The following is a 26,968-nucleotide window of genomic DNA, read 5'->3' as shown; positions in this document are numbered from 1 at the left end:
ACAAATTTTGACCTGACCACATTTGGTCACTCAAGTAAGAAGCATTTACAAGACAGTGAAATACAAAGCATATTGTAAGCTTCAGAACACCCACATTTGGAAGCCTCTGTGTTAATCACACACTAGCCTAAAAGGATTAACCTTGATCCAATCAGAGACACTACTACAAGATACGGTTATTAGTTTCTAAGACACTGAAATACAATGTATACTACACATAACAATGAAGTCACATCTACAATTGGCAGGATGTGTTATAAATGCATTAAGCACCAGTTGTGAAAGATTTACCAAAGTCGTGATAAAAGGGTGTTATTTGGATTAAAGTATACTCCTGTCTACTTATTCAATCCTTACCTCAGTCATATTCAAGCTCTACAATAGCAGCCTATAAATAATCAAGCCTGGACCCAGTGATTGATATTATGAGCAATGATCCATACACGCAGGTACAAAGACACTGAATGAGTGAGTTTGGTTTTGCACCACTTTTAGCAATATTTCAGCAATATCAAAGCTGAGGACACCAGAAATGGACCTCACACATTGTACCCATGTTGGGGATCAAACCCAGGTCTTTGGCTTGACAAGCAAACGCTTTAACCCATCGCCCAAAACACTGAATGAAGCAAAACAAACTAGCCTCTCAAGAAACAAGAATAACTTATATGGAACATGCATCTACATACATACTTCAAACAAGAGACAAAACAGAGACCCCATATATTGAAAGAATCTTTCTCACGAGAAATCAAGCCACTACCTGGCTATACCAATGAGGACTACCCAAAGGATGATCATGTGAAAATATCATTCACTTCCTAAAGTTAAGCAATAAAGTCATATTAAACCCTTCATCCCATTACACGACCACATATACCCCAAAATATAAAGTGATGCTATTTACAAAAACTTTGAACACTAGCATGAAAATTTAGTCAAAATATGATATATTTACAGATTCTGTAATATCAAAAATATGTTTGTTGCGTTTGTGAGGGGTTAATACTAATGCCATCACACTGGACAGATACTTCCAATCTATCAAATACTTGACCACAAAGTGTGAGTATTGCCTGTGCTAGTCTACATACTAGTAACTGAGTGAGAGAGTTTAGTTTTACACCCCACCCAGCAATATTCCAGCTAAATAGCGTCAGTCTGTAAATGATTAAGTCTGGATCAAACAATGCTGTGATCACCAGTAACTGAAAATGACAATGGACCAGGGTGCCACTGCCACAAAATTTCCACGAAACAATATTATGTATCAAATATAGATTGCATGAGTGAATCTCCATGGAAATAGGGAAAGTGGAAAGAAAAAAGTCTTGTTCAAAAGCTCCCAGAATATATAACATAGTTCATATCAGTTGTTGGTGGAATTTTGCGATTTCACGCTAGCAGAAAGTCTGAGGTATAAACGTATAATATCTGAGAGGCGGTCTTCTTAAAATATCATCAACACTGCATCATGTGTTCATATACAATACCTCAGGTTGTGTAAGGTCAATTAGTTTGATGTTTTGAGGCATCTAATCTTCATCTTGCATGAGAAGCAATCAGACAAGCATTTTGTCTACTTTTGTTTAAACATGAAGTTAGACATGTAGTGCCAGATGTAAATACGAAAGGCAAACTATTACTGGCTAACAGGTTAAATTGAACACCGATCCATATTGGCATTTATGGGTGACGCCCAGTGGCGCTTGTCATTGTGAGTACAGGGCCCCAAGTTATCAGCTATCAAGTGCTACATTGGCAATGTGGGAGTCTTATGAGCAAGGTGTGTGCAGCTACTTGCAGAATCAATGTCATCGTCATGCACTGCACATGCACTAGCCAACATCTGCTCTCCCTTTCATGAAGCTTTTGCTCATTGCTGCGCACCGCCTACTTCTTGTAAACACATTCTGTGTCGGTCCAACTTATCCTTGTTTGCCAGTAACTGTTGTTACTGCTGTTATTTCCACACAATTCAAGGAAAGTAGCATCAAATAAATATATGCTTCTGAGTTGTTGGTTAAAAACAAGATTTTCCAAAACAAAGTGATAACTTGATGAGATATGAACAATACTGTTGATTAACACATCAATACACAGAGGAACATAGGCACATCCAATATATACTCCAATCTGAGCAAGCAAGCATCTAAACAGTTCCTTCTGTTTCATCGTATGTTTACCACTGACCAAAGTAACTCAGAAAAAACTCTAAATAGTAGCCGTTGTCTGATTGGTTAAATCTGTTTAACCGTCTTGCATTTGACTGGACGGTCATTGTTCGCTCAAAGGTTACCTGACGAGACCTTCTACTAGGTTTTGTTAGACTCAGTGGTGGAGTGTAACAAAATACACTGAGACTATGTAACTTAGACTGTTAAAGACCTGGCCACCGTGTCACCCCATGGCCACCGTGTCACACCAATTCATGAGTATTTGGCATCTACTCTACCACAAACAAAGCAACTCAGATGTTTTTAAGAATATTTACAATGAAGGTTTTTAAAAAAAATCACAAAACATTAAATGCAGTGCCTCTTTCTTCAGCCTTCCTTTTAACTTCAGCTTGGGTGACACGTTACAACTCACAGTTATCCGTTGGCATTTTCAGCATAAATGAGCCGAGACAGTTTCCATGGGAACAAGGCATCTATGGTGAGAGAGTTCAAGGTGACTTTAAAGAGTATATAACTGCATATTACTTGCATCATTGTCCGATAAAAGAAAATCTGATAAAATGCCAACAAACCTACAAAACATACCAGGTAGTCAAGGATTACAATCCACCATCATATTTCTGACATGGACGAATCTTCTGGCACTTTTGAGGACCTCGCCACCATGTCACCCCGATTCAAGATCTACTCAACCTCGAACATCATATTTTAGATGTATCACAGCTAGGGCTGCAACGATTCAGTTCAATTCAGTGAAAATCGAATCTGACACAAAGTTTCCATTTTCAATAACCATTATCACTACTTCAAATCGATATTTGAATTTCTATTACGTTATTTCCACACAAGAGCGTAATTTTGACTGATTTTGAAAGTGAAGTAAGGTGAAATGTGATTTGTTTGATAGTGGACTAATTATCCAATGAGAAATGTTCATGGTAGACATTCCCAAGTTGTCGATGGATTTTACACTAAAAGGCTGATTCACTTGAACTCTGATGATTAAATGAATCCGATGTTTTTACTTATCTGATGAATCGAATAGAGGGTTGAATATCGAAAAAGTCTGGGTGAATCTTTGCAGCCCTAAGAAAAGCCTCCTTTGATCAACGAATGTGTCACATGACAGAAACAATCATATACCAAGAAATCAGACAGTCTACACAGTGTAATTCAAATTGAGTTAACAAATATTATCTTTTACCAGTATGTACTATGCAGAACATAGAAAAAGCGTAATTGAAACCAAACTATTTTCTTCAAAGTTTAAATCAGTGAAAATAAACTTTTTCATAACTTATCTAAGATTACTTATGACGTATCGATCAAAAATGATCTGAGCTATAGCTTCTTGGCACATACATTGCACTACATGCATCACAGGTCTCTGATCTTTCGCGACTGAGTGAGTGAGCGAGTTTAGTTTTACACCGCACTCAGCAATATTTTGGGACTGAGAATCATGACGACTACTATTCTACCAAAGACAACAAAGATGGACGACATTAATAAGTTGTCTCACACCTCTCTAATTCCGATTTAATCAAATCTGACAAAACAAAGCTATTATTCTACTGAGATTATCACCTAAACATTAAGATATCGAGAACAGATGAAACGCTACAAACTCCCCAATCTAGAGACTCTATTATGCCTTTCTGTCCAAAGACCACAGTCTCAATACCTGGGGTTAACAGTTATACCATGACTGCTCCATAAACATGTAAAATGGTTTTGTGCGACATTATACGTTCGCAAGCGTTAAATAAAAGAGTTGTATAACGTGTGCAATAACATAACAAGTAACACTAGTATAATGCTAATAACAACTGATAACTGTACACTACCTAGCAAACCAAATGATACCACTCAAAAATAGTTAAGAAACTGATTCTTTCATTTTACCATTCTTCATGTACCACAGCATGGTTTAATTATACTGATAAAAACATTTATGGTTCTTAACTAGTTTTGAGTAGTATATATCATGCTGATGTACTCGTCTACTTACATAAAACATATAGCTTTATGTATATACATGTATAGGAATATAATAAACCTGCATATTCAGTAACAAACATGAGACCTGACTGTGTTATCTAATTACTGGAATATAGAACATGGAAAAGTTCATCATGGAATAAATGGTGAAAGTATTTTTTGGACCCCATAAATTATTTTCCCAATTTTGTTTCTTGTTTTATAAAGAATAAGAAAAACAATTTAAAACAGAATTTTTTCTGCTCAAAAAATAAAATTCAAATGTTTTTATTGCCCCAAACTGTAAACTTTCACCCACAATTATTCAGACTGTTCTTGCTCCATACATACACTTCATACATTGCCAAAAGTAAAATACTCTTAGCATTTAAAAGAAATACTGCTTTGACTGGTGATTTGTTTGGGTTTTTTTCCCATCCTGCCTAAAGGTTTTCTGAGGACAAAAATCCATAAAACAAGAAATGAAATTGGTCTGGCCTCAGAGAGTGATTATTATAAACAGTCATAAGAGTTATCTCCCTTATTACCAACATTTCCCATGTTCACTTCACTGGCTGATCTGATGGATGATGATGATGATGATAAAGTTATCATGTATTTGGATATGTTATCACTAAAAGAGTGAGATAACATGTTAGCAGTGGGCAGTGCAACCACACTGGATATTAGAAGGAACTAAATTAAATAATTTGAGTATATTTAAAAAAACGAACAGGATCATCAAGATGTACATCTTGTCTTGCAAGTGCTGCTCAAGAGCATTCAAACAGTAAGAACATCATGGGTACATGTCGACAGATCAAAAAGTAGCACCAACTGAACAAGTTCAAAACATTAAATATTTCTTGAAAACCATTTTCATTTCAATATTTGTTTTCACAAATTTCAAACTCCATCTTCCATTATGATTAAGCGATCTGATTCTGTATACAATGACACATGAACTCCTCTTTCACGAACATGTCAAACAACAAATGAGATTCAAAATATACACACATGCCCCTTCAAAAGCACTACACAGCCCAAGTCAATTCTTGTAATACATGAAACTATGGTCATGACAAATCCAGTTGCGACTAGTAAGTTTAATTGTAAGTATAGCTTGTTACATCCATTTCAACTAAAATGTACAGCATGCAGCTTGAACCGGTGAACACTTCGTTACATCCATCAGATTGTTATAAATGTGTTCATTATAAATGGTCTACTGTACATGACATACAGTCATCACCTTTGTCACAACTGTACAGAAAACATTTATATGTACAAAATGATTATCAGCTGAAAAAAGCCTATCTTGGATAAAGTTGCCTCTAGAAGGTAAAACATTTAACAAGTCATATTTACTGATGATACACAAGGAAACCCCCCAAATTTAAAAAGAATTCTTAAATGCAGTAACATTTAACAGGGAAGAATAACCGAACTGATATATGAACAAAAACACTGTCAATATACCAGTTACAGTATATCCTTTGAGGGTCCATTTTAATATTCAAACAAAATAATTATTACAAGATCACTGTCACAGACAAAGGATTAAACTCCCTTAGAACCAGTATGAATGTTTACAAGCACCATTACAAGAGTTGATCAGTCAGACATCAAAGAACACATTCATGACATTAAGATAGCATAAATACATAACATTCAACATTTTGTTCACATGAGAGCAGTATACATGTAAAAGATCTGAATATGACACAGACTTGAGTTACTAAAACTAACATGGGAATCAAACAAGGGGTATCCCACAACTCTGGAATCCAAAAAGGGGTATTCCACAACTCCAGACGATCAGATTTGTGCATCTTGAAGGCATGCCAACAGATGAAAGTGTTTGCAGCTGGAGGTTTGGGGGGCCTCCAACAGGGTCCAGAAACGACTGATTTGCATTTAAATATGTGGATTTCCGCGAATTTGCGGAAAATTGCCATCCCTGATCTTGTGTAGTTGTATGTAGACTAAATACTGTGTGAGCTCAAGGAGAACTCTTACGTTTGCAAATACAAATATTTAAATAGTAAAATAATCTACTGATATTCAATCTTCAGTGAACTCAAGATATTACCAAAGAGAGCCAGGTAGGCTTGCCCTTCAAGTTCCAGCAAGACAAATCAGGATGAAACAAAGGAACTATATTCACTTCAACAAGCACTCTGATAAAACAGACAATTGATCAAAAGGCAGTTATCAAAACTGTAAACAAGATAAACCTTTGGTGTCAAGACCTCAGACAAAATATACAAACTCAGGTCAAACACCACTGCATGTCCAGGGAACAAGTAGTATTTTCTCTTCTTTAAACCATCAGGCAAAATGTTACTTCAAATATTTTCTGGGATTTGTTTTTTTTTAAAAATGTGTGAGAACCCAACAAATATGTAATGGGGTTTAAAGCAAACTCCTATTTAGCCCTGCTAAGCGACCCTTCATAATTTATGGCTAGGGGTGGTGGTGGTGATTTTAAGGGGGGTCCCCCATTTTGGTCTGGGGATGAAGTGGGGTTACCAGTTTTCTACACAAGTTCTGGAGGGAGGTTTATTGATTTTGCACATGACAAGCAGGGGAGTTCACTTACTTTGTACATTAATTTTAGGGGGGGAGGGGGTCATTCACACTGTACATGCACCTCCATAAAAACATAAAAATCATCATCATCTCCCCCTAGCCATAAATTATGAAAGGTCCCGAACCTTGACTATCAGCAGGCAGAACAAATGTGCAACTTTCACATATGATATATTGCCACGCCCCATCACACAATGCACACATTCTCACTTTTAATGAGTCAGAATTAGTGCAGTACCTTGTAATTGATGTACCTGACTTGTCCAATAACCTGTTAATCAACATTAATTATTTAAGGAAGCTAAGAACATGAATCCTGAGACTCCGACTAAGCTGATGTTTAATCTTCCTTGAGTTCCTCTCGCGCAGCATAGAACAGCTTCTGTGTAAACCTAGTAAATGATCCTGCAACAGATGAGAATATTACATCAAAAATTAATACCTGCCCATAAGACTTCTCATGCATTAGACCCGTGAAGGTCCCGGGGTAGAATAGGCCTTCAGCAACCCATGCTTACCATAAAAGGTGACTATGCTTGTCGTAAGAGGCGACTAACGGGATCGGGTGGTCAGACTAGCTGACTTGGTTGACACATGTCATCGGTTCCCAACTGCACAAATCGATGCTCATGTTGTTGATCACTGGATTGTCTGGTCCAGACTCGATTATGTACAGACCGTCGCCATATAGCTGGAATATTGCTAAGTGCGACGTAAAACTAAACTCACTCACTCACTCACTCTCATGCATTACCACCTATTCCCTAGGATCATTAAGACAAGTTCAAGGGAAAGAAAGTTACATTGATCAGGGCTTTATGGACACAGAAAACCCCAAATGTTCCATCCAGAGATGCAAAAACTCACCAAGAGTCTACCTACAACACGAGTCTGTCTCACAGTCCCTGAATCATACAATACTCTTTAAAAAAAAGTAGGGGAACCTGAACTTTGAAGTCAAGTAGAAAGAAAACCCATTGAGGAACGTTACATTGACATTCATCTTGTGTATGCAGCATCATTTCACGTTATCACCACATGCAAACACAATGCATGGGAAGCATGTGCACAATGTTGCACATACGCATGGGGTTAAATTATGAATCTCGACATTTTTCAGGCAGGTTGATAAATCACTGTAGATCATTTTTTCCAATAATTTTCTTGCATCTGTGCATGGTCAGGGTTTTCAGGGTCTAATCACACACTACTGACTGGAAATTGTAAACTTGAAATTTTCATGTCATTCTCCAGTCACCTAACAAGGGGGATAACTGAACGAACAACTTTGCTTTGAATGAAATCCATGTGGTGATGCATTCTCAAATCATCCATTATTATTGTATCAACATTAATTCAATACCATATATCTCCCAATTTCGACAATCATACATTGAAAGTACAGTTCCCCTACTTTTTTTGAAGAGTATATTTCCTTCTGCCTACTCTCTCTGCAGTGCTAAAAAGCAGGTCTACTTTTCATGAGATTCTGAATCTATCATCTCACTGGGACTCCTTTTCAATTTAAGAGGAATTTGTTTCTGTCAAAATTATATATATTCAGTGTTTGTCTACTACAAGACATCAAGTGTAGCTATCTTCGTCTGTTACTTCAACCATCGGACATGGCCACTGAGTACATGATCACAGATTCATTTCACTGTATCCAAACATACTGTACACTACAGTAGGGCGGTGAATCAACCTCATATTACCTGCAAAGGTCTGTAAAATATACTTAAGGATCCCTTGACCCCATTTTTCATAAGTCAACGTAAACCCCTGCTTATGTTCAAGAATTTATTGCACCTGATTACTCGTATGACACACTAAATTATATTGTCCAACTGCAAAGTAACAAATGCTGGTGTCACGCATCACTGACACCATGTTGCCATGGTAACTGGTATTGTACGTACTCAGCAATGACGTAAATGCCTGTGGTTTCTTCTTCCACATAACCCCAAGGAAGTAGACAGGGATCCCCGTAGCGATCATTACGAGGCCCATCAGACACTCCATGGGGCTGGATGTCAGCGGCGTGATCAGCAGGAACAGGCAGATCAACAGGAAGAACACAGGGAAGAAAATGTTCACCTGTAGCAACGACAACCATGGTGAGTGAGTGAGTTACGTTTATTTATGAAATGATATCAAGAACATGCACATCAACCAGGCTTACAAATTAGAAACACTAAGTATGATACTGAGGAAAAATTCACCACAGGCGCCATCTTAGTTATCACTATGTCACTAAACTATCAGACTCGTTTCTTTCAACATGAGCGACCCATGACTAACAGGATCTGGTGGTCAGGCTAGCTGACTTGGTTGACACATGTCATTGGTTCCCTATCGCGCAGATTGATGCTCACTGAGTTTAGTTTTACAACACACTCAGCAATATTCCAGCTATATGGAGACATTCTGTAAATAATCAAGTTTGGACCAGACAATCTAGTTATCAACAACATAAGCATCAATCTGTGCAATTAGGAACCGATGACGTGTCAACTGAGTCAGCAAACCTGTTAGTCGCCTTTCATGACAAGCAAAGTCGCCTTTTGTGGCAAGCACATGTTGCTCAAGACCTATTCCATCGTGGATCTTCATGGGTCTGTGGATGGTTAAAACATTCCTTACCTTGATTGGACGTTCCATATTTGGACGGGTATATCTGAGAAACAGAAGGCCAGCCACAGAGAGTGCAATGAAGAGTGACTCCACAAATGACCCGTAGTTGATTAAAGCATACACATCGTTGCTGCACAACATCACTAGGGACATGATGCACTGAAAACATGATCAAAAACTACATGTAGTCTCTTAAACTATACACATCTTTGTTGCACAACATCATAATAGTGACTGAGTTGGGTTTTACGTCACTTTTAGCAATATTCCAGCAACATCACAGGGACACCAGAAATGGACTTCACAATCTGTAACCTTGTGGGGAATCAAACCTGGGCCTTCAACATGATGAGCACACGCCTTAACCACTAGGCTACCTCACCATCCGTATCATCTTATGAGATGAGGGGAAATGGGGTTTAACGTCGCAGTTAAGAATATTTCGCTCACATGACGACATGCATGGTTGTGAATATGTGGCTGCTTGTACTAGCCATGACTTTCGCTGGTTTTATAAAGCTAGCTCACTGAGATAACATGCTGCAGTTTAGCATGAAGACCCCACTCACACACATCGTGCACCAACTCCAAGCCGACCAGTCCTTGTTGTACCTATTAATACCAAGTGCCTGGCAGGGACCAACAAGTACACTATTTGGTCTTTTGGTATGAAGTGGCCGGGAACTGAACCCCCAACCTTCGGTCTCTTGTCAGACACTCTAGACAGGGACCAACAAGTACACTATTTGGTCTTTTGGTATGAAGTGGCGGGAACTGAACCCCTAGCCTTTGGTCTCTTGTCAGACACTCTAGACACGGAGTAACATCCTAGAAACATGATCAAAACAACCCAACGTTGATTACAACATACACATCTTTGATGCACAACATCACTAGAAACATGATGCACTGAAAACATAAAGATGGCACACTGGAACTGAAAGAACTTTTGGTAATTCCATATCACTCACCCCAAACAACAATGATGGCAATGGAGTCATCGTCTTCAGACTAATGGTTGCTAGAAAACCTGGCAGATGACCTTGTCGTGCTCCCACGAAAAATAACCTGGATGGAATAAAATACCATCATGTAATAATGTCACAAAAACAAATTACAAACATTATATATTATTATATTTACCGATAGGTAATATAGCCACTGACATGGAATACTGCATAAACCTAATCTCCTATGGCATTACGCGACATTTTTCAAAACATATCGCTGAATCATATTTAGATTTAGCATTCTACACAATGCATAGTTTCTGTATGTGGCTAGTAGAGTTCTACTTACCTGGAAGATGTGAAGATTGCACCATTGAGCCCACCAAAAGTGGAACAGGCTACAAATACAGGCATAATCCAAGCCATCACTCCTAGAGTACGATCTGCAAAAGTCTGAAACAAAGAGTAATTGTTTAAAAACAAGTCCTCTTGAATGATAGAGGCACGGGGAATATTGTTTGTGCCCCTCCTTGAAAAGAGTGAGTGAGTGAGTGAGTGAATTAGTTGCATTCAAACCTGCATCTGGCAGCGTTCCATTTCTACCATGGCATGTCAGTTATTGTTGGGAACTGGTTGAAATCTCATAACTGACGACTGCTTCATTACCAATGAACAATCACTGAAAAAGGTTGGTTTTTCAGATTTTCCTATCCAGGTTGTTATTGCAGATATGTACACCATGATGCAACTTGCTACTTTAAAGTGATGACTAATATATCATCAATATACGCTTCTTCGAGTCTTCAAGAAATATTCAGTCATGATGTTTCAGTTAGTGAAGTGAGTTTTCTAAGAATTAAACAAGTTTTGACAACTTTGAAGATCTGTTCCATCACAGGTGTTTCAAATAAGTACAGTAAGTACAGTTCCAAAATTGCTTGTGTTCCAGTATGAGAAACTGTGATTGATAGCTTGGTCGTTTGGTCAGTGCGACCTATCTTCAGATATTTCAATTAACTGGAACACCACTAAGGAAGGTTTAATGCAGGAGTCCTAGTGATCTAGCTTTGTAACATTTGCAATCTTTGGTCATCCTATGAGCAGGAGTATAGTGCAAAAGCCTAGAAACCAAAATCGAACAAGAAGACAAAGTCATCGGTCTCCCGCTATGCCAAAAAAAAAAAATGCATATGTCTACTAGTTTGACAATGTCAAATGTTTTGGCATGCATCTAGCAAAGTGAAAGGAGAGTATTGAACGGTTTTCAAGTTCTACTCCAGAAAGGAGCACTACCTCAAAATTCAGTCAAAGTCAAACTTGTTGCCATGGAAACACACAAAATATTTGATTCAGTAATCTTGAACTACTAAAGGCACCAGTTCACCACCAGACCTATGTGCCAAGTTTGGTGAATAAATATTGTATGGTTTTTAAGTTCTGCTCTGAAAATGACCAATGTCCACGTACAGACTGAGTCCATTTTGACACCATTGCAAGGAAGAACAAACCAGGGTCGTCACTAGTAGTAATAGTAGTAGAGCATATCCTACTATTAATGTGCTGCACTGTATTATGGTGGTGTCAAGCCCAGTGTACAGAGCCCACATCACAAATCAAGTGACCTTAAGCAACACTGGTCATAGACAGTCCTTGACAGATTTTGACACCTTTTGAGTTTCTAGGATTTCAGTCCTGCCCCACAACAAGGTACATGTGACATGTGTTCTCAACTTAGGCAAGTGAGTTTGTTTGCCTCTGTTTATCCAGCTGTAAATGGGTACGAAGTGGGATAAGACGTGACTTAAATTTTTAGTGTCTAACAGGCAGCTTGGGTTAACCAGGGTAATGTCTAAGCACTTTGAGTATGCACAAGCGCTTTATAAATGTTCATTATTACATACATAAAGAAAATGTCTGAGTACCGATGGCTGGTAACAGTTGACAGTTTTATTAGTTGCAGTCAGATGTAACTTATAATTAATCATGCACGTTTCAAACCTGCCTGTTATTGAGTTATTTCCCTTTGGTATCTGACTTGACTGATTTCCACTACACTAAGTGAGTGAGTGAGTGAGTGAGTAAGTGACAACCAAAATGACATTCAGTGAGTGAGTTAAACACATGCTGTCAACAGGTTTCAAGTTATATCACCTCACATTAATGAATGGGGATAGAGTAGTCCCCGATGTCATCATTTTAGCCAAACCCCTTGTATGTAAATCTGCATCCAAACCCACAATCCTGGTGCCCCCAAGGACACAAAGAACTGGGACACCTGAGACAAGTGGGCAACACAACGGCCTCCTGTTTGTGTGTTGAGCTGTGATAGGTGAGGTTTTTCGAGTTCTTTTCAATTATGTTATAAATAAGTTAAATAATTTCCCCTGATGACTTACAACAGCTACTGCATCTGACTGCAGCATTTCAGCAGGTGTCATCACAGAGAAGTAAGCGATGTTTGCCATCAGGTAAATGACTGTCACCATTGGCAGCGAGATCCAGATAGCACGTGGGAGATTTCTGAAACGGTAAACAAAATATGCAACTATTCAAATTTTCCAAAAAACAACAAAATGATACGTACAGATGATAACATACAAACTATTGGGCAAAAGAAATGTAATGAACTGATGTTGAATTTGATAATACTTATTTAACCATCACCTTCATCATCGATGGAGGGAAGGATAACCTGCTTGCACCAGATGCAACCTTATATAAAAATCTAGTTGCACCAACCAATTTCCAGTTGCAAAGTACTGTCTTAAAACATAATTCTTTATCTGATATAGTACCCTTGAAACCATAGCAACACAGAGACAAGAGCCTTCGTAGCCGAGATACGCCTATGTGTTTCCATAGCTATTCAACGTTTAGAAGAAAAATGATCCGACATGCTTATAATGTTAGATTTATTGTTTCTCATAAACTGACATGCATCTGGTGCAACTTTGACTAATAACTAGGCTGCGCTTTGTAACTTTGGGTTGCACCAGTGCAAGTAAAAATATTAAATCGAGCCCTGCAAACTGAGAAACCCTGTTTCTTCACATCAGTTTGCCATACTTCAGTTTACATTTAAAATGAACTGACGAATACTGACGATGACAGCAGACACCAAACTGGCATCATGGAGGATCTGAAGGGTGCTTCTCACTATATATTAGACATGACTATTTTTCCAAGAATAACCAAATTTGAGGTTTTTGTTTCCTCACGGGTTTTACTTTTCGTAAGTAAAGCCTCTTCCCAGGTTTTTCTAACTCTTTATCAACATCAACATTCAACTTTACATATGTGACTGTTTGAAATCAGTTGAAAAATATCATCTCAGATCAAGTTCAAAGGGCAAATAAATGTCTTTCATAGAAACAATGCAACTAGGACCAGTGAAGGTAGAATAGGCCTTCAGCAACCCATGCTTGCCATAAAGTGACTATGCTTGTCATAAGAGGCGACTAACAGGATCGGGTGGTCAGGCTCACTGACTTGGTTGACACATGTCATTGGTCATCGAAGTGCCTTGCCCAGGGACACAACACATTAAGAGACCCAGGTCACAAACTTTGGTGTCTCCACCAGGATTCAAACTTTGGCCTTTTTCATGAAAGGCCAGCATGCTAACAACTACACCACTGTGCTCCAGAAAATGTATAACTTTCTTAGTAAATTTAATATCTGTGTTCGCTGAAATAATGCTGATTAATGTTCTCAGTGACTGGCTCTGGTGAGTTGCAGGTGTTGGTGGAGTTCTAATGGAGTGTTTGACAACGGCCTGGTTCAGTAGCTGGCTGAACAACATCGTCACAAACATTCAAGCATGCTAGTCCTCATTCAGAGCTGACAGCTATTGTCACACTAAATCTTTCACCCAAGGACATCACAATTACTGTCGGAAAACAAGACCTGTATGTTGAGAGGTCAGCAACTAAAATACATCACATACTGATTTTGTACAAAATTGCCCCAGTTCACCCTGCTGAAAATGGATACCCAGAGGTATTATTAAGGATGGACGGACTCATTACGGACGGACCCACATTACAAGCCAAGGGAATAACCAATAAAAATGATTTGAAACAATCAAATTATGCACTTGAGATACTATGATTATACTACCCATCAAATGTTCGGATTCGCTAGTGTAAATGTAGTCATTTACTTCGGTCAGCTGTTCTTAAGCACAATTTGCAAAATATTCCATACTGTTTAAAGGTACTGATGTATTGTAAAACACATTTGTAGCATTGAAAAGATTATTGTGAAGAGTTCAATAAATGATGAAACTCAGCGATAATTGGTTAATTCTCAATAAAACGCAGCTGCTATGCACATGTATATGCACGATATTTGCAAATGCTTTTCAGCAATTTGATGCATGATCATCAAGCAATTCATTTACATAAGGTTTACACTTGATACCCGCAGGTTAGTGAAGAAATCAGTCTTTGATGTAACCACACATATACACACAACATACGGTGAATGAATAAGTGAGTCTAAACATTAGAACGGTAGTATATTAACCTTCTAGCAGGTCACAGGAAGCCTGGGTTATGTGGGGTAATAATGTCAAACATGTTGCATGTGCTCCGACCTGTCCCTGCGGCCTGGAGTTCAACGCTGTGTATGTGGCCTTACCATCATTATTATCAAAATAACTTTAACTCAGATACCATTTTGAATGAAAAACATATTCAACTCAAGATACATCCCACTAACAATCCCATTTCACATCCTATCATAGTCAACCAGTGTCTTCATTTGGTGGTTTGCCCACCCAAAAGGTGTCTGCGTACTGGCTGCTGCCAAATAGTGCCCCATACATAGCTGACCAGAAACAGCAAGGACACACTTCCATCAATGCAATCTTGACAGATGAGTGACGTTTCTATGTTGTTACTATCATCCCAGCTCAGATACATACAACCCCAGGCCATGTTTTCATACTCAGACTTTCACTCTGTGCTTGTTTATACTGGGCTGGAAATAACCCATTGCCAGTTGTTCCAACCCAGTGTTTTGTGAAGGGTTTTTTTGGTCAGGCAAGCAATTTTGTAAATCACTCTATAACAGTGTCAAGATGACTTTCCAATGTCATTTAAAAAATCAACAGAACATTTGTCACTGGATTTGATTACAGTAGGGATAAACACATAAAACTTACTAAATGTCACTACTTGCCTTTAAAAATTAGTTTACTGACACATTTGTGTGTGCCACTAATTTATGATACGACACTATTACCAAGAACCTGTGACAATCCAGGTTAGAATTGATATTCAGTGACCCATACTTGTCACAAGAGATGACTAACAGGATCGAGTGGTCAGACTAGATGACAAATCCTATCCCAACTGAGTAGATCAATGCTCATGTTGTTGATCACTTGATGGTCTGGTCCAGACTAATTATATACAGACCATACAGATAATGCTGCTTATAACTACATAGTCCTCATTCATCACATGGAGACCCGTGAACGTTCAGGTTAGAATACTGGCCTTCAGTAACCCATGCTTATCGTAAGAGGCGACAAACAGGAATTGAAGGTCAGGCTTGCGGACTTGGTTGGCACGTCATCGATTCCCAATTGAGCAGATCGATGGTCGTGCTGATGATCACTGGACTGTCTGGTCCAGACTTGCTTATTTAGAAACCACTGACATATAGCTGGAATGTTGCCGAGTCCAGCGTAAAACTAAAATCACTCACACATCAAATGGATATCTTTCAATCCCACATTCCATATTACACAAGTTTGACAAATTGAATTCATAATGCATTAACATCAATTTACGTCAATACAAACATCATACATCTGCCTCATTAGCTTCTCAAGGTCATAATGACCTTCTTTTTTATTAAGGATGAAATCTAAATGCTGAACATGCTGAATAGATTAGCTGACGGTGAAACACCTCTGTTTGACAATGTACCTAAAGAATAACACAGCATAATTGTACTAGGAGAAGAAATAGTGTGAATTATTCCTGATTTAATGAATTCACATCATGTGAAAATGGACCACAGTATATTTGTCCACACAACCATGTTTTAATCCTGTTACAATTGGAGAACTACCTGGACAAATATTTTGCCGTGATAAAGATGACAAAAATTCAATTGAAAACAACTGCCAATTGCCACAAACATGGTAATCTCCCCTCTTTCCCTCCGCATATTCCAGCTATATGCTGGTGGTCTGTAAATATTTAAGTATGGACCAGACAATCCAGTGATCAACAGCATGAGCATCAATCTGTGCAATTGGAAACTGATGATGTATCAACCAAGTCAGTAAGCCAGAACACCTATGTCTGTGTATATTAATTCACTAAATATTAGCAACAACACCCTTTGTTACAAGCTTGGAAGAAGATTAGGGCAGTGCTTGTACTTTTAGGCACAGAACTAGCAACGTTTAAAGAAGCACTTTCATATCTTAAGAGTTCAGAAAAGTAAATTTATCTCACAAATACACATTACATTCCTCATGCTTGGATACTACAGATTGAGTTCTGATAAGGACATGGCCACGAGAGACGCCATCCAATTTGCCGGAATGACACGAGTAGATACGAATTTGGGAACACCAAAATTGTTATTCACACATTGTACCTCTGCTGGGTATCAAATCCTGGTCTAGGCTAAACAATGCCCCTTGAAGAAAACAGCACAGTTTCAATAGGAAATGAGTAATCATAAACTACACTAAGTATCAGTTATCAATGTTCATGACATCAGTCATCGGACTGTTTGGTTCAGTTTGAATATTATCAGACCATCGAATGGGTGAGGTTAGTTTTACACCACTTTATCCAACAATACGACTGGAAATGGGCTTCACACATAGTACCTACAGTCAGGCCGCATTAGTCCGGACCCCGACAATCCGATTCCCACGATATCCGAACAATAGCTAGCTGTAACCAATCTTGTTTACTATGTAAACTCATTAACTGTTGATTCAGTAATCCGGTGCTTCACTCTCCGTATCCGAACGTTAATCAGCAGTAACAGATTAGCTAATTACACATAGTTTTGCTTCATTAATCCGGCGGTACATCAAAAAGGTTCGGATAATCCCTTCACACCATGAGCCCCATTCAGTGGTAATTGTTAAGTGACACTTGCGAGTTGAAGATGTCGTTAGTTTGTGATTTTGATCAATTAGTAGGTCTCACTTTTGGTTAGTTGGAGTAATACCTGTCATGCTTACTTCCTGTATAAAACACTGATCGTGTCAAAATGAGATCAGCTGACGCTTGTCAGTCATAATGACAAGTCCCGCCCCTAGGCGTAAAAGATGTGAAATTACTGCCGCACAAAAAAAGAGAAAACCCTAAAGCCAATTTTGATCTTATGTGTAAACATTTTGGTCAAGAATTCGGACATTCTATCGGCAAGAGCACAATTTCGGACATCGGATATGTTTTGTGATTGGCTATGATCATTTGACAGACTGATGCATTCATGTGGTTGACACGTGATCTTACTTCGTGACAATGCTGCCAGTCACCAGTGTGCCAATGTCAAACTGACCAACGTGAAAGTTAATTTCTTGCCCCCAAACACCACGCCACAGATGCTTAATCTTATCTCAGGCAGAGAAAACTGCCTGGTCCGAAGTAAAAAAGCTCCTCCATTCAGAACTGTTACCGTCATGTAGATTTCTTTCACAAGTGAGTTTTGTTACGTGTATGTATAATCTATCCAGACATAATTGTATGCTTTGATTGATTATTATATGAATATTCAAGTTATTATGTCTACAAACTGTAATAAAGTCTTTTGAAACTTGTATACGTTCGTATGTTTTTGTACCGCCATGTCAAAGGGAAGTAACCCTACCGTAGTTGTGTTCATAAAAGTTCATTTCAGTAGTCCGTACGTTTCACTATCCGAACGTTTTTGATGAAAAACAGAAGTGTCCGGATTAACGCGGCCTGACTGTATATTGAGAATCGAACCTGTGTCTTTGACAAGTGACCACTTCAACCACTAGGCTACCCCCAGACCATAATGATTAACTAGAACACTGATTTGAAACATAAACAAATCTTTCTCAAAAAAACTCTGATAGGGAAGATATTTTAAACTATTTTACCGTTACTGGAAATGTTAAACACGGTATATGATACTACTGCTTTCGTTGTTCCTCTACATTCAGTAGTATTGCAGCAGGATAATGAGGCCCTTGACATTAACACACTGCAGATTGCCCATCCTATTCTATCAGAATGTCAGCTACAAATACCATTTCCTAGATTCAATGAACAACTGGAAAGGGCTTTAGGAATTAAAGGTAGTCATCAAGCATCTCATTCAAGTAGCTGCTTATTCCAAACTGACCTTCCCATAACCATATTTTTACTGTTGGGTGTAAATTGTTGTTCACTCAATCAATCACTGGATATTCTGGTCTGGACAGACTATTTCCATTATTTTACTGAGGCAGCAATAAACATTTACAAATACTTGCATAAGACATACATAAAATGTTTTCTGCAAAAGTCCTCAAATGTCATGGCCATCACATTTTCAGGCCTTATCAAGGCTAAAAGTGAGACCTTCAGCTTTAAAGCTGATTTCCTTATTGGTTATAGTACCAACCGAAATTCTTTTCCAGACTGAACTTCCAAATTCAAGAACTTTCAAGGCAAACTATATGCCTTTTCAAGGTTGAACATCCATATTCAAACCTTTCTGATTCAACATTTACACCTTTTAAAGCTTGTCCCTTGAGAATAGATGCGAAGTGAATATGCACATCATGGAAAGGGAAAATGTCTAGCAGGTTTATTCCAGGGCTTAAAGGAATGATCTTTTAGTCTTACAACCCCTTCAACAATATTCCAGCAATATCACAGAGGGGAACACCAACAGTGGGCTTAATACATTGTACCAATGTCAGGAATCACACCTGGATACTTGGCTTGATAAGCAGCCACTTTAACCACTAAGCTACGCAACCGTTCCATCAAGAACTTGAGGTGACATCCCTAAACAAATAACTGATAAGGCCCAAATTTCTTAACAAACAAACTTAACTTTTTACTTAAATCTCAAACTGAGTTTCACAATTTGAATCAGCCAAACTTTTTTAACTCAACTGAAATATAAAAGCCCAAGCAACCAAAGAAATTTCTATTCACCAAACTCAAAATGTCTACAGTAGTTTGAGTTTTATACCAATTTAGTTCATTCATCAAATGCGTTTTATCATATTTGAGTAACAACTCAAATATAAGTTTTTTTCAAGAAATTGGGGCAAGAATACAGAGTCTCAAATTTATCAGCAGGGAGGTCAGTATTAAGTTACAGTATCAAAGGGGTGATATCAGCATGCATCAAGTTATACAGCTCATGTCACAGTACAGGGTATAGGATTGGGCAGCATTCCAAGGCAACATGTGGGATGGTATATTAATGTCACCATCTCACATGTAAATCATAAACAACTGATATGCATTACATACATATTAAATATTTCATGATGTATGTATATCCAACATATAAATATTACTGCTTGACCTACACTGTTATCAAGGTTGCAGTACCAATGACAACATTGTCAACCAAGTAAGTTACCAGACAAAAAGCAGATTGGAGTGAGTTTGGTCTTGGGATTGTATGTTTCCATGCCTCAACCGGCCCAACCATTTTGTGCATACAGGGATTGGGAAAGGAAGGGGCCATGGGCCATTTTGCACATTAGAATGAAAAATGGCCCATTAAAATTTGGAAGTTGATACAAGGGCAGTGGCCCATTCTAAATTCAGAAAATGGCCTATTGTCAATGTTCTTGTTCCCAATTCCTGGTTATATATGTAAGGGTGGTGGGGTAGCCTGGTGGTTACAGAGTCCACTTGTCAAGCTGAAGACTCGTGTTTGATTCTCAACATGGGTATAAAGTGAAGCCCTTTTCTCATGATCCCCACCACAGTATTGCTGGAATATTGCTGAAAGGGCTAAAAAAAACCATACTCACTCACTCACTCCTATACAAGTAAAAACAATTCATGACACCATTTCCTTCACCCAAGTTCCATTACCAGTCCTTAAAGATTCTAGTTTTCTTGTTACAATAATGTCAAAGTCTGTACAGTAAACAGAAAAAAATGTCTTGTTTGAGAGCACTGCAGTTGAGCTGTGTTGCCATTCCCCAGGAGTCATAGCAGGTCCTCTGATTAATATACAGACGATACACAACACACGTCAGTGGTCCTGACACAACCAGCATTTAGTATCATCTTGGATGTAGGCGTGAAATGGTACATGCTTACCATAGTGTGTATCATGGTACAAGACCTTCAGTTCAGTTCAGTATAAGAGATAGATCATAATGCAGAATACTGACAAGAGCGAAAACTCTTTAGATTTTGGCAAAATGATATGATTTCTAGACATTTAAGAAAAGGTTTAAAAAAGATTAAAAGGTTAACAAAATGAACGATGCAATACGGAATACTGATGCGAAGACATAAATATATGTTTGTTCTATTAATAGCTATTTATTTGTTTATCATTACCTTTGATGTTGGGGTGAAACAGTCCGTTCTAGCCTCAGGATGGTATGCTTTTGTCATAATACTGTAATACTGTGATACAAAACCTTTGAATTGGTCCTTTTGCTTGGTTATATGAGATATAGCCATATAATCCAGAAAACTGACAATAGTCTAACCTAGATAAGATTTTGACAAAATGATTCAATTTCTAGACATTTTAGAAAAGGTTTAAAAAGACTAATAAAAACAATGGTACAAAAACCAAAAACACCAAATATTTGGATTGCATTATGGTAAATCAAACAAAAGGCAAAATATTCTAACACCTCTGTATACCATTTCACTCCAGCATTGATGTATGTATTTGGCTAGTGATGTTTGGCATGTACAGTAATCATGTGTAAAATGTGTCAGGAGTATAGTTTTCTTCAATATTTCACGATAAATGAGTAGCCAATGCCAATGCCAGGGGACACTATAATTATGTTTCATCACCTTTGAGAATATTGTACACATCAAATGTGAGTGTTGTTTCAACACTGAAGTGATTCAGGTCTTAGGAGAATCTTGAGAGAACTGTTACCAGGATTTCAGACATCCCTGAGCCATCGCACCCATGAAGATCCAGGTTACTATTAGTCTTCAGCTTCAACCTGATAGGTAGGGAGTTCAGGCTGGTTCACTTTACTCACACATGTCATCATATCCTAATTGCACACACTGATGCTTATGCTGTCACACCCTCAGCCATTGCATCACTTGAATGCAAATGAACAAAAAAATTACTAGTGATGTATTCTACATAAATTTGTTATGGATTCACTGTAGCAGGTATTCAAGTTTTCTAAATATTCGTATTCCTTGCACGGATCCATACCACATAACCCATGAAAACACCTTCCAGAGTGACACACTGCAAACATGCACTAATCCTGTGCTATCAGAAGTTGCACCATGATGGGCTCATAAACTGATTAGATGGATTACCATGTGGTACCTTTCAATTCAAATGTATCAGAATGGTAATTTTGTACACGAGGAATGTGTCAGTATCTTCTTATGGAGAAACACTGATGACCCCCACGTAAGTCATACCTACCAAGAAAACCGAGAACCTGGGAAACAATGCGACTCTGTGAGTCACTTTTGTAACATCATCGGGTAGATAGGAGGCTTCAGTGTACATCAGTATTTCATGTGCATGTGTGCAACAGATAAGTTTGACCAAGCTATATTGAAACCTATGCCTGTTTCTGCCCTGCATCTTTTTGTGTCGCTTCCAGCTAAAACTGGGCACTGTTGTACAAACACTAAGCACTAAGGTTATCATACCTCTCATGCTAAACACCATGATTAAGTGAAAAAGTATGTTTTTATATCTCTTCTAGCAATGTTATGATTAAGAACACAATACTTTAATACACTGCAAACATGGAGGGAATTGAACCCCATTCTTAACCACCAGACTACCCTACAGGACCCTCTTCATAACACCAAGTTCCAACAGTTGTGTACACTGGTATCCTAGTGTTTGATATAGCAGAAAGAAGATGCTTAAACTGTGCTTAAATATATGTCAGTGAGTGAGTGAGTGAGTGAGTGAGTGAGTGAGTGAGTGAGTGAGTTTTACCAATATTCAAGCAATATCACTGTGGGGTATACAAGGAATCAGTCTAAGTAAACTTATCCTCAGTACTTTCCGTTACACTCTGCTACTGAGTCCAAGAAAACCTTATGGGAGGTCGCGTCAGGTAACCTTTGAGGCTGACCAATCAGAACACAGCTTACCAAATCTATTTAAAAGTCTCGAGTTTGATTGGACAGTCATTGGTCGCTCAAAGGTTACCTGACACGACCTTCTACTAGGTTTTGTTTGACTCAGTGGTGGAGTGTAACAAAATACACTGAGACTAAGTTTACTTAGACTGCACCAGGAATAGTCTTTGACGAGGCTTTTCCACCATTTGTATGAAACCTACTCATTCAAAAGTCATGCAATAAAAGCCCACAGATTTCAGCAAGATGTCATCATCGGACTTAATAAGAATGCAAATATCAGTTGAATCAGTCTAGCAGTACCAGAGAACATGCAAATATCATTCAACAAGGGTCAAGGTCTTTCCCATAAAGGGCCTTTGTTTGGGTCACCAGGGGTCACAGTGTCACACACTTCTTAAGTAGACCCTCAAAAGAAAGGGGGTAACCCCCTTCTGAACTGCTATAAATCCCCCCAACCTCTACAATGATGACAGGAAGAGATTTCAGCTTTGTCCAGCCAATGTGTTGCTGACACAAGATGGCAAACATTGGTCTGGCCTCTATGGACAGTCTTGGCCAGTGTGAACATGCTTTGCTATTTTTTCAAGTGTCAAATGAAGAAAGATGGTGAGGGATTACCCTTCTTCATCCTACAGCCTCTTGCTATATGCAGCCTGTATGTTTTAACCATTTCCTTTGAGGATAAAGTTCATTACCATGTCTGAAAACTTAGTTTTCACCACTTATCTTCATGTATCCAATTAATTAGATGAGTGTGAGGGTTTAGTTATATTTAGTTATATTTAGCAATATCCCAGCAATATTCCAGCAATTTCACAGCGGGGGACTCCAAAATTGGGCTTCACACATAGTACTAATGTTGGGAATCAACCCGGGGCTTTGGTATAATAAGCGAACACTTTAACCACTAGACTACCCCACCACTGCTGATGATGAAAAAAGGTGCAAGACAGGTGTCCACTAGCAGGCGAAGACAGTTTTCAAATTTACACTTTAACTTTCATTACCAGTGACAGCTTTTCTACTTTATTGACACTGAATATTATCAGTATTTGATAAGTCAACCATAAGTCTGCATTCCCATGGCTAATGAATTCCATGGCAAGTGACACTGCCACTTTTACTAACAGGTAGATAGCAACTGTGCAACAGATCATTTCAGCGAACTCCTGACAATAAACATCAAGTTAGAAAACCGTTTGTTGAATCAGGGTCAAAATTAATTTTCTGTAAAAAATGGAACATGAATATTTAGCCTAATACTAAACCTTAGCCAAATTAACATACATTTAAAAGAAATAGATGAGTGATTATTAGCTATTAATGGGCTTCAAAACGTGTTCCTCGACAACATTAACACATTCACCTGAAGATGACAAATATGTGTATAGAATTTCACCACACTTGTTAGACAGACATGATCAATGACAGCTAGGGGTATTTAGTTCAGTGGACTCAGATACAGAGGCAGATGTCACATACATGAGCGAGCAAGTTTAGTTTTATGTGGCTTTTAGCAATATTCCAGCAATATCAAGCAATGGCTTAACACAAGAAATGTCAGGAATCAAACCCATGTTGCATGACGAGCAAACGCTTTAACTTCTAGGCTACCCCTCCTCTCTGAAATGAAGCTATCTCACTCAAACAAGGCCATGGCAACCAACTTGCCTGTGTATGTCAAATATGGCTTAAGTAGAATATGAAACTATTGTAATTTTTGTTTCTTGCATAAATCAGAACTTAGCAATAATATAGCTATAAGACAGTAACCTGGTTACAGGACAATCCAGAGACTGATATAGCAAGTACACTCGATCAACGAAGGCATTGTAACTGCCCATCCAGCTTATTCAGATACTGGTTGGTGGAAACTAGCATAATGCTATTGTTTTCAACTGTTAATCTCATAAGGACCGTATATTTAACAAAATTTATATTATCTAACTTAATTTGACAAGATATGGTCTTTTGTAAAGCTCAATGACTGAGCTATCATCCCCATTTCATGAGCTGATGCTCATACCATTGATCACTGGATTGTCTAGTCCAGTTTCGATTATTTTCTACACTATTTAGCAGACATATTGCCATGTACAGTGTTAAACAACAAACTTTTGTCATGCTCTCAATTTGAAGATTGGAAGACCATGAGGAATATTTGTAGCCATCAATTTGGCTAAAAGAATAAGTAAACAAACATCATTACTTTTTATAACATATGTATAACACATTTAGAAAGAATGAATGTACAGCAATGCTGTTGATGTTGAATATTGATGTTATACCATTAATATTTTACTGCTGGGCATGTGATATATTGTTATATCATGTAGTCTGCAGCATCATTGAAATATGTTAGTCACTCTTGACAATACAATCAATCTCCTCACATACTACAGTGTTGTTATGAAAAATAATGAATAGAAATTCTAATAAATACTGGTGGTGAAATTGACTGAGTGAATGTATAATCAATAGTGAGTGAATGAGTTGAGTTTTATGTTGCACTCAGCAATATTGCAGTCATATGGTGGCATTGTGAAACTAATCGACTCGGAACCAGACAATCCAGTGATAAACAGCATGAGCATCGATCTACACAACTGGGATACAAAGATATGTGTCAACCAAGTCAGTGAGTCTGGCCAGCTCATCCATTTAGTTGCCTTTCAGATGAAAAGTATAGGTTCATGTGTTGTAATAAATAGACCAACACTCTATCAGAGATCAATTTTCCACGTAACTTTCAGCAGGGACTGGGAGTACATATGTAGGGTCTCAGTCAGTAAACAAGGGTTACTGACGCTCTTAGCAATATTCCAGCTACATCACAGCACATGACACCAGAAATGATGTCCCCACATCAGTAAAGCTGCCTGTAAATTATTGTATCATATTCTACCATAGAGCAAGTGAGTAAATGAGGTTTTAACCTGCTTTCACAATATTCCAGCAATATCACATACATCGATGCTCATGCAGTTGATCAATAGACTGTCTGGTCCATACTCGATTATCTACAGACCACTGCCATGCAGCAGTCATATTTTTGACTGCTGCGTAAAACTAAACTCAAAACAAACCCTCCAAAAATCTAAAATACTGAATCCCCCTGAGTGATGAATAAATTAGGAGATAAACATCATGTGTTGGCCAATTTCCGGGAGTTATTGAGTATTTGAAGCACGGGAATGCATTTGGAACCGACAGCGTCAGCCGGAGGTTTCAAATGAAATATTCCCGTGCTTCAAATACTCAATAACACCCGGAAATTGGACAAGACATGATGTTTATCGACATTGTAAACAAAAAAGTAAACCAAAGGGGTTTTACTGTCTGCACTCATTTACATCGAGTAGGGGTACAGCAGTGAAGTGTCATCAGCGGGCCGTATCAGCTGGTTACCATGGTAGCATCTGGAGTTGCTCATTTGTGACGTCATTGAAACTTTACGTCATAATATGATTTGAATGACGTCACCACCGTTGATAACACAACAAAACAATTGTTTGCGTGTCAATGTGCGGTGAATAGTCTTGCAGTTTCCGGGAATCTAATACCATTTAATCATGTTTTTCAACCAATCAGATTACAGAACACAGTAACTTTTGGTTTACAATTAAGCATGGATATGTAGCATACTGCAGAAAATATGGCAAGTTAACCTGAAAATGCAATGAGACAATTAATTTCAACTAAACACTGTGCAGGAATGAAAACACTTCTCTTCTGACGTGAACTCTGACCTTGTGTCTGGGCTACAAAACAGATACAGTGGAAGACTGTCTACAGACACTGGTGACTAGGTCACACAAAGCATCTTTCTCGGGGTGTGATTTCGCTATCTACAACCTGCACGTATGCATGTTAACAATGGCTGGTACAGGTTGCATTAAGTAACAGGTTGCACCTGGTGCAAGTTACCTTCAGTAACAGGTTGCATCTGGTGCAACTAACAATAATTCCTCCACCATCTTATAGCTGTCACTGAGTGCCTTAATGGGATAGTAAGTTACTGTAAGTAATACATTTCTCTCTGTTAGCATTACTAGAAGCAGAAACATTTGTGTACTCGTACATCAGTTACATAGCATTAATCATATAAATCAGATTTATAAACACAGATAATGCAAAATTGAACAGATTCATTAATCATTAACTATCAAGGGGTCAGGTTCTGTTGCATGTATCTGATTCTTGTTATGAAAATTGCTAAACAAGTGCTACTCTTTGCAGCCAGTGTCATTATTTTATGGTGCAATCAAAATTTGTACAGTGCAATCAAACTTATAAACCAGGTTGCATTTGATGCAACCAAACTTAGCAACCAGGTTGC

General features: G+C 38.2%; 2 protein-coding genes across 2 annotated transcripts in view; one reads left to right on the top strand and one right to left on the bottom strand.

Annotated features, from left to right (window-relative positions):
• Positions 1-26,968, top strand: part of LOC137258516 (sorting nexin-16-like) — a 252,850-nt gene that overhangs the window by 176,113 nt on the left and 49,769 nt on the right. The gene's annotated exons all lie outside the window — the stretch shown is intronic.
• Positions 6,526-26,968, bottom strand: part of LOC137257933 (Y+L amino acid transporter 2-like) — a 43,138-nt gene continuing 22,695 nt past the window's right edge. The window contains exons 5-10 of the mRNA XM_067795445.1: positions 12,733-12,856; positions 10,686-10,789; positions 10,358-10,454; positions 9,396-9,545; positions 8,672-8,849; positions 6,526-7,157 (exon numbers count right to left, since the gene is read on the bottom strand). Coding sequence (XP_067651546.1) covers positions 7,093-7,157; positions 8,672-8,849; positions 9,396-9,545; positions 10,358-10,454; positions 10,686-10,789; positions 12,733-12,856 — 718 coding nt within the window. The 3' untranslated portion in view covers positions 6,526-7,092. The remainder of the gene's footprint in view (positions 7,158-8,671; positions 8,850-9,395; positions 9,546-10,357; positions 10,455-10,685; positions 10,790-12,732; positions 12,857-26,968) is intronic.

The sequence above is a fragment of the Haliotis asinina genome, chromosome 12 (genome assembly GCF_037392515.1).
Source record: "Haliotis asinina isolate JCU_RB_2024 chromosome 12, JCU_Hal_asi_v2, whole genome shotgun sequence".
Classification (NCBI taxonomy): domain Eukaryota; kingdom Metazoa; phylum Mollusca; class Gastropoda; order Lepetellida; family Haliotidae; genus Haliotis; species Haliotis asinina.
Note: the sequence above shows the minus strand (reverse complement) of the source record. Positions and strands in the feature narration are given on the sequence as shown.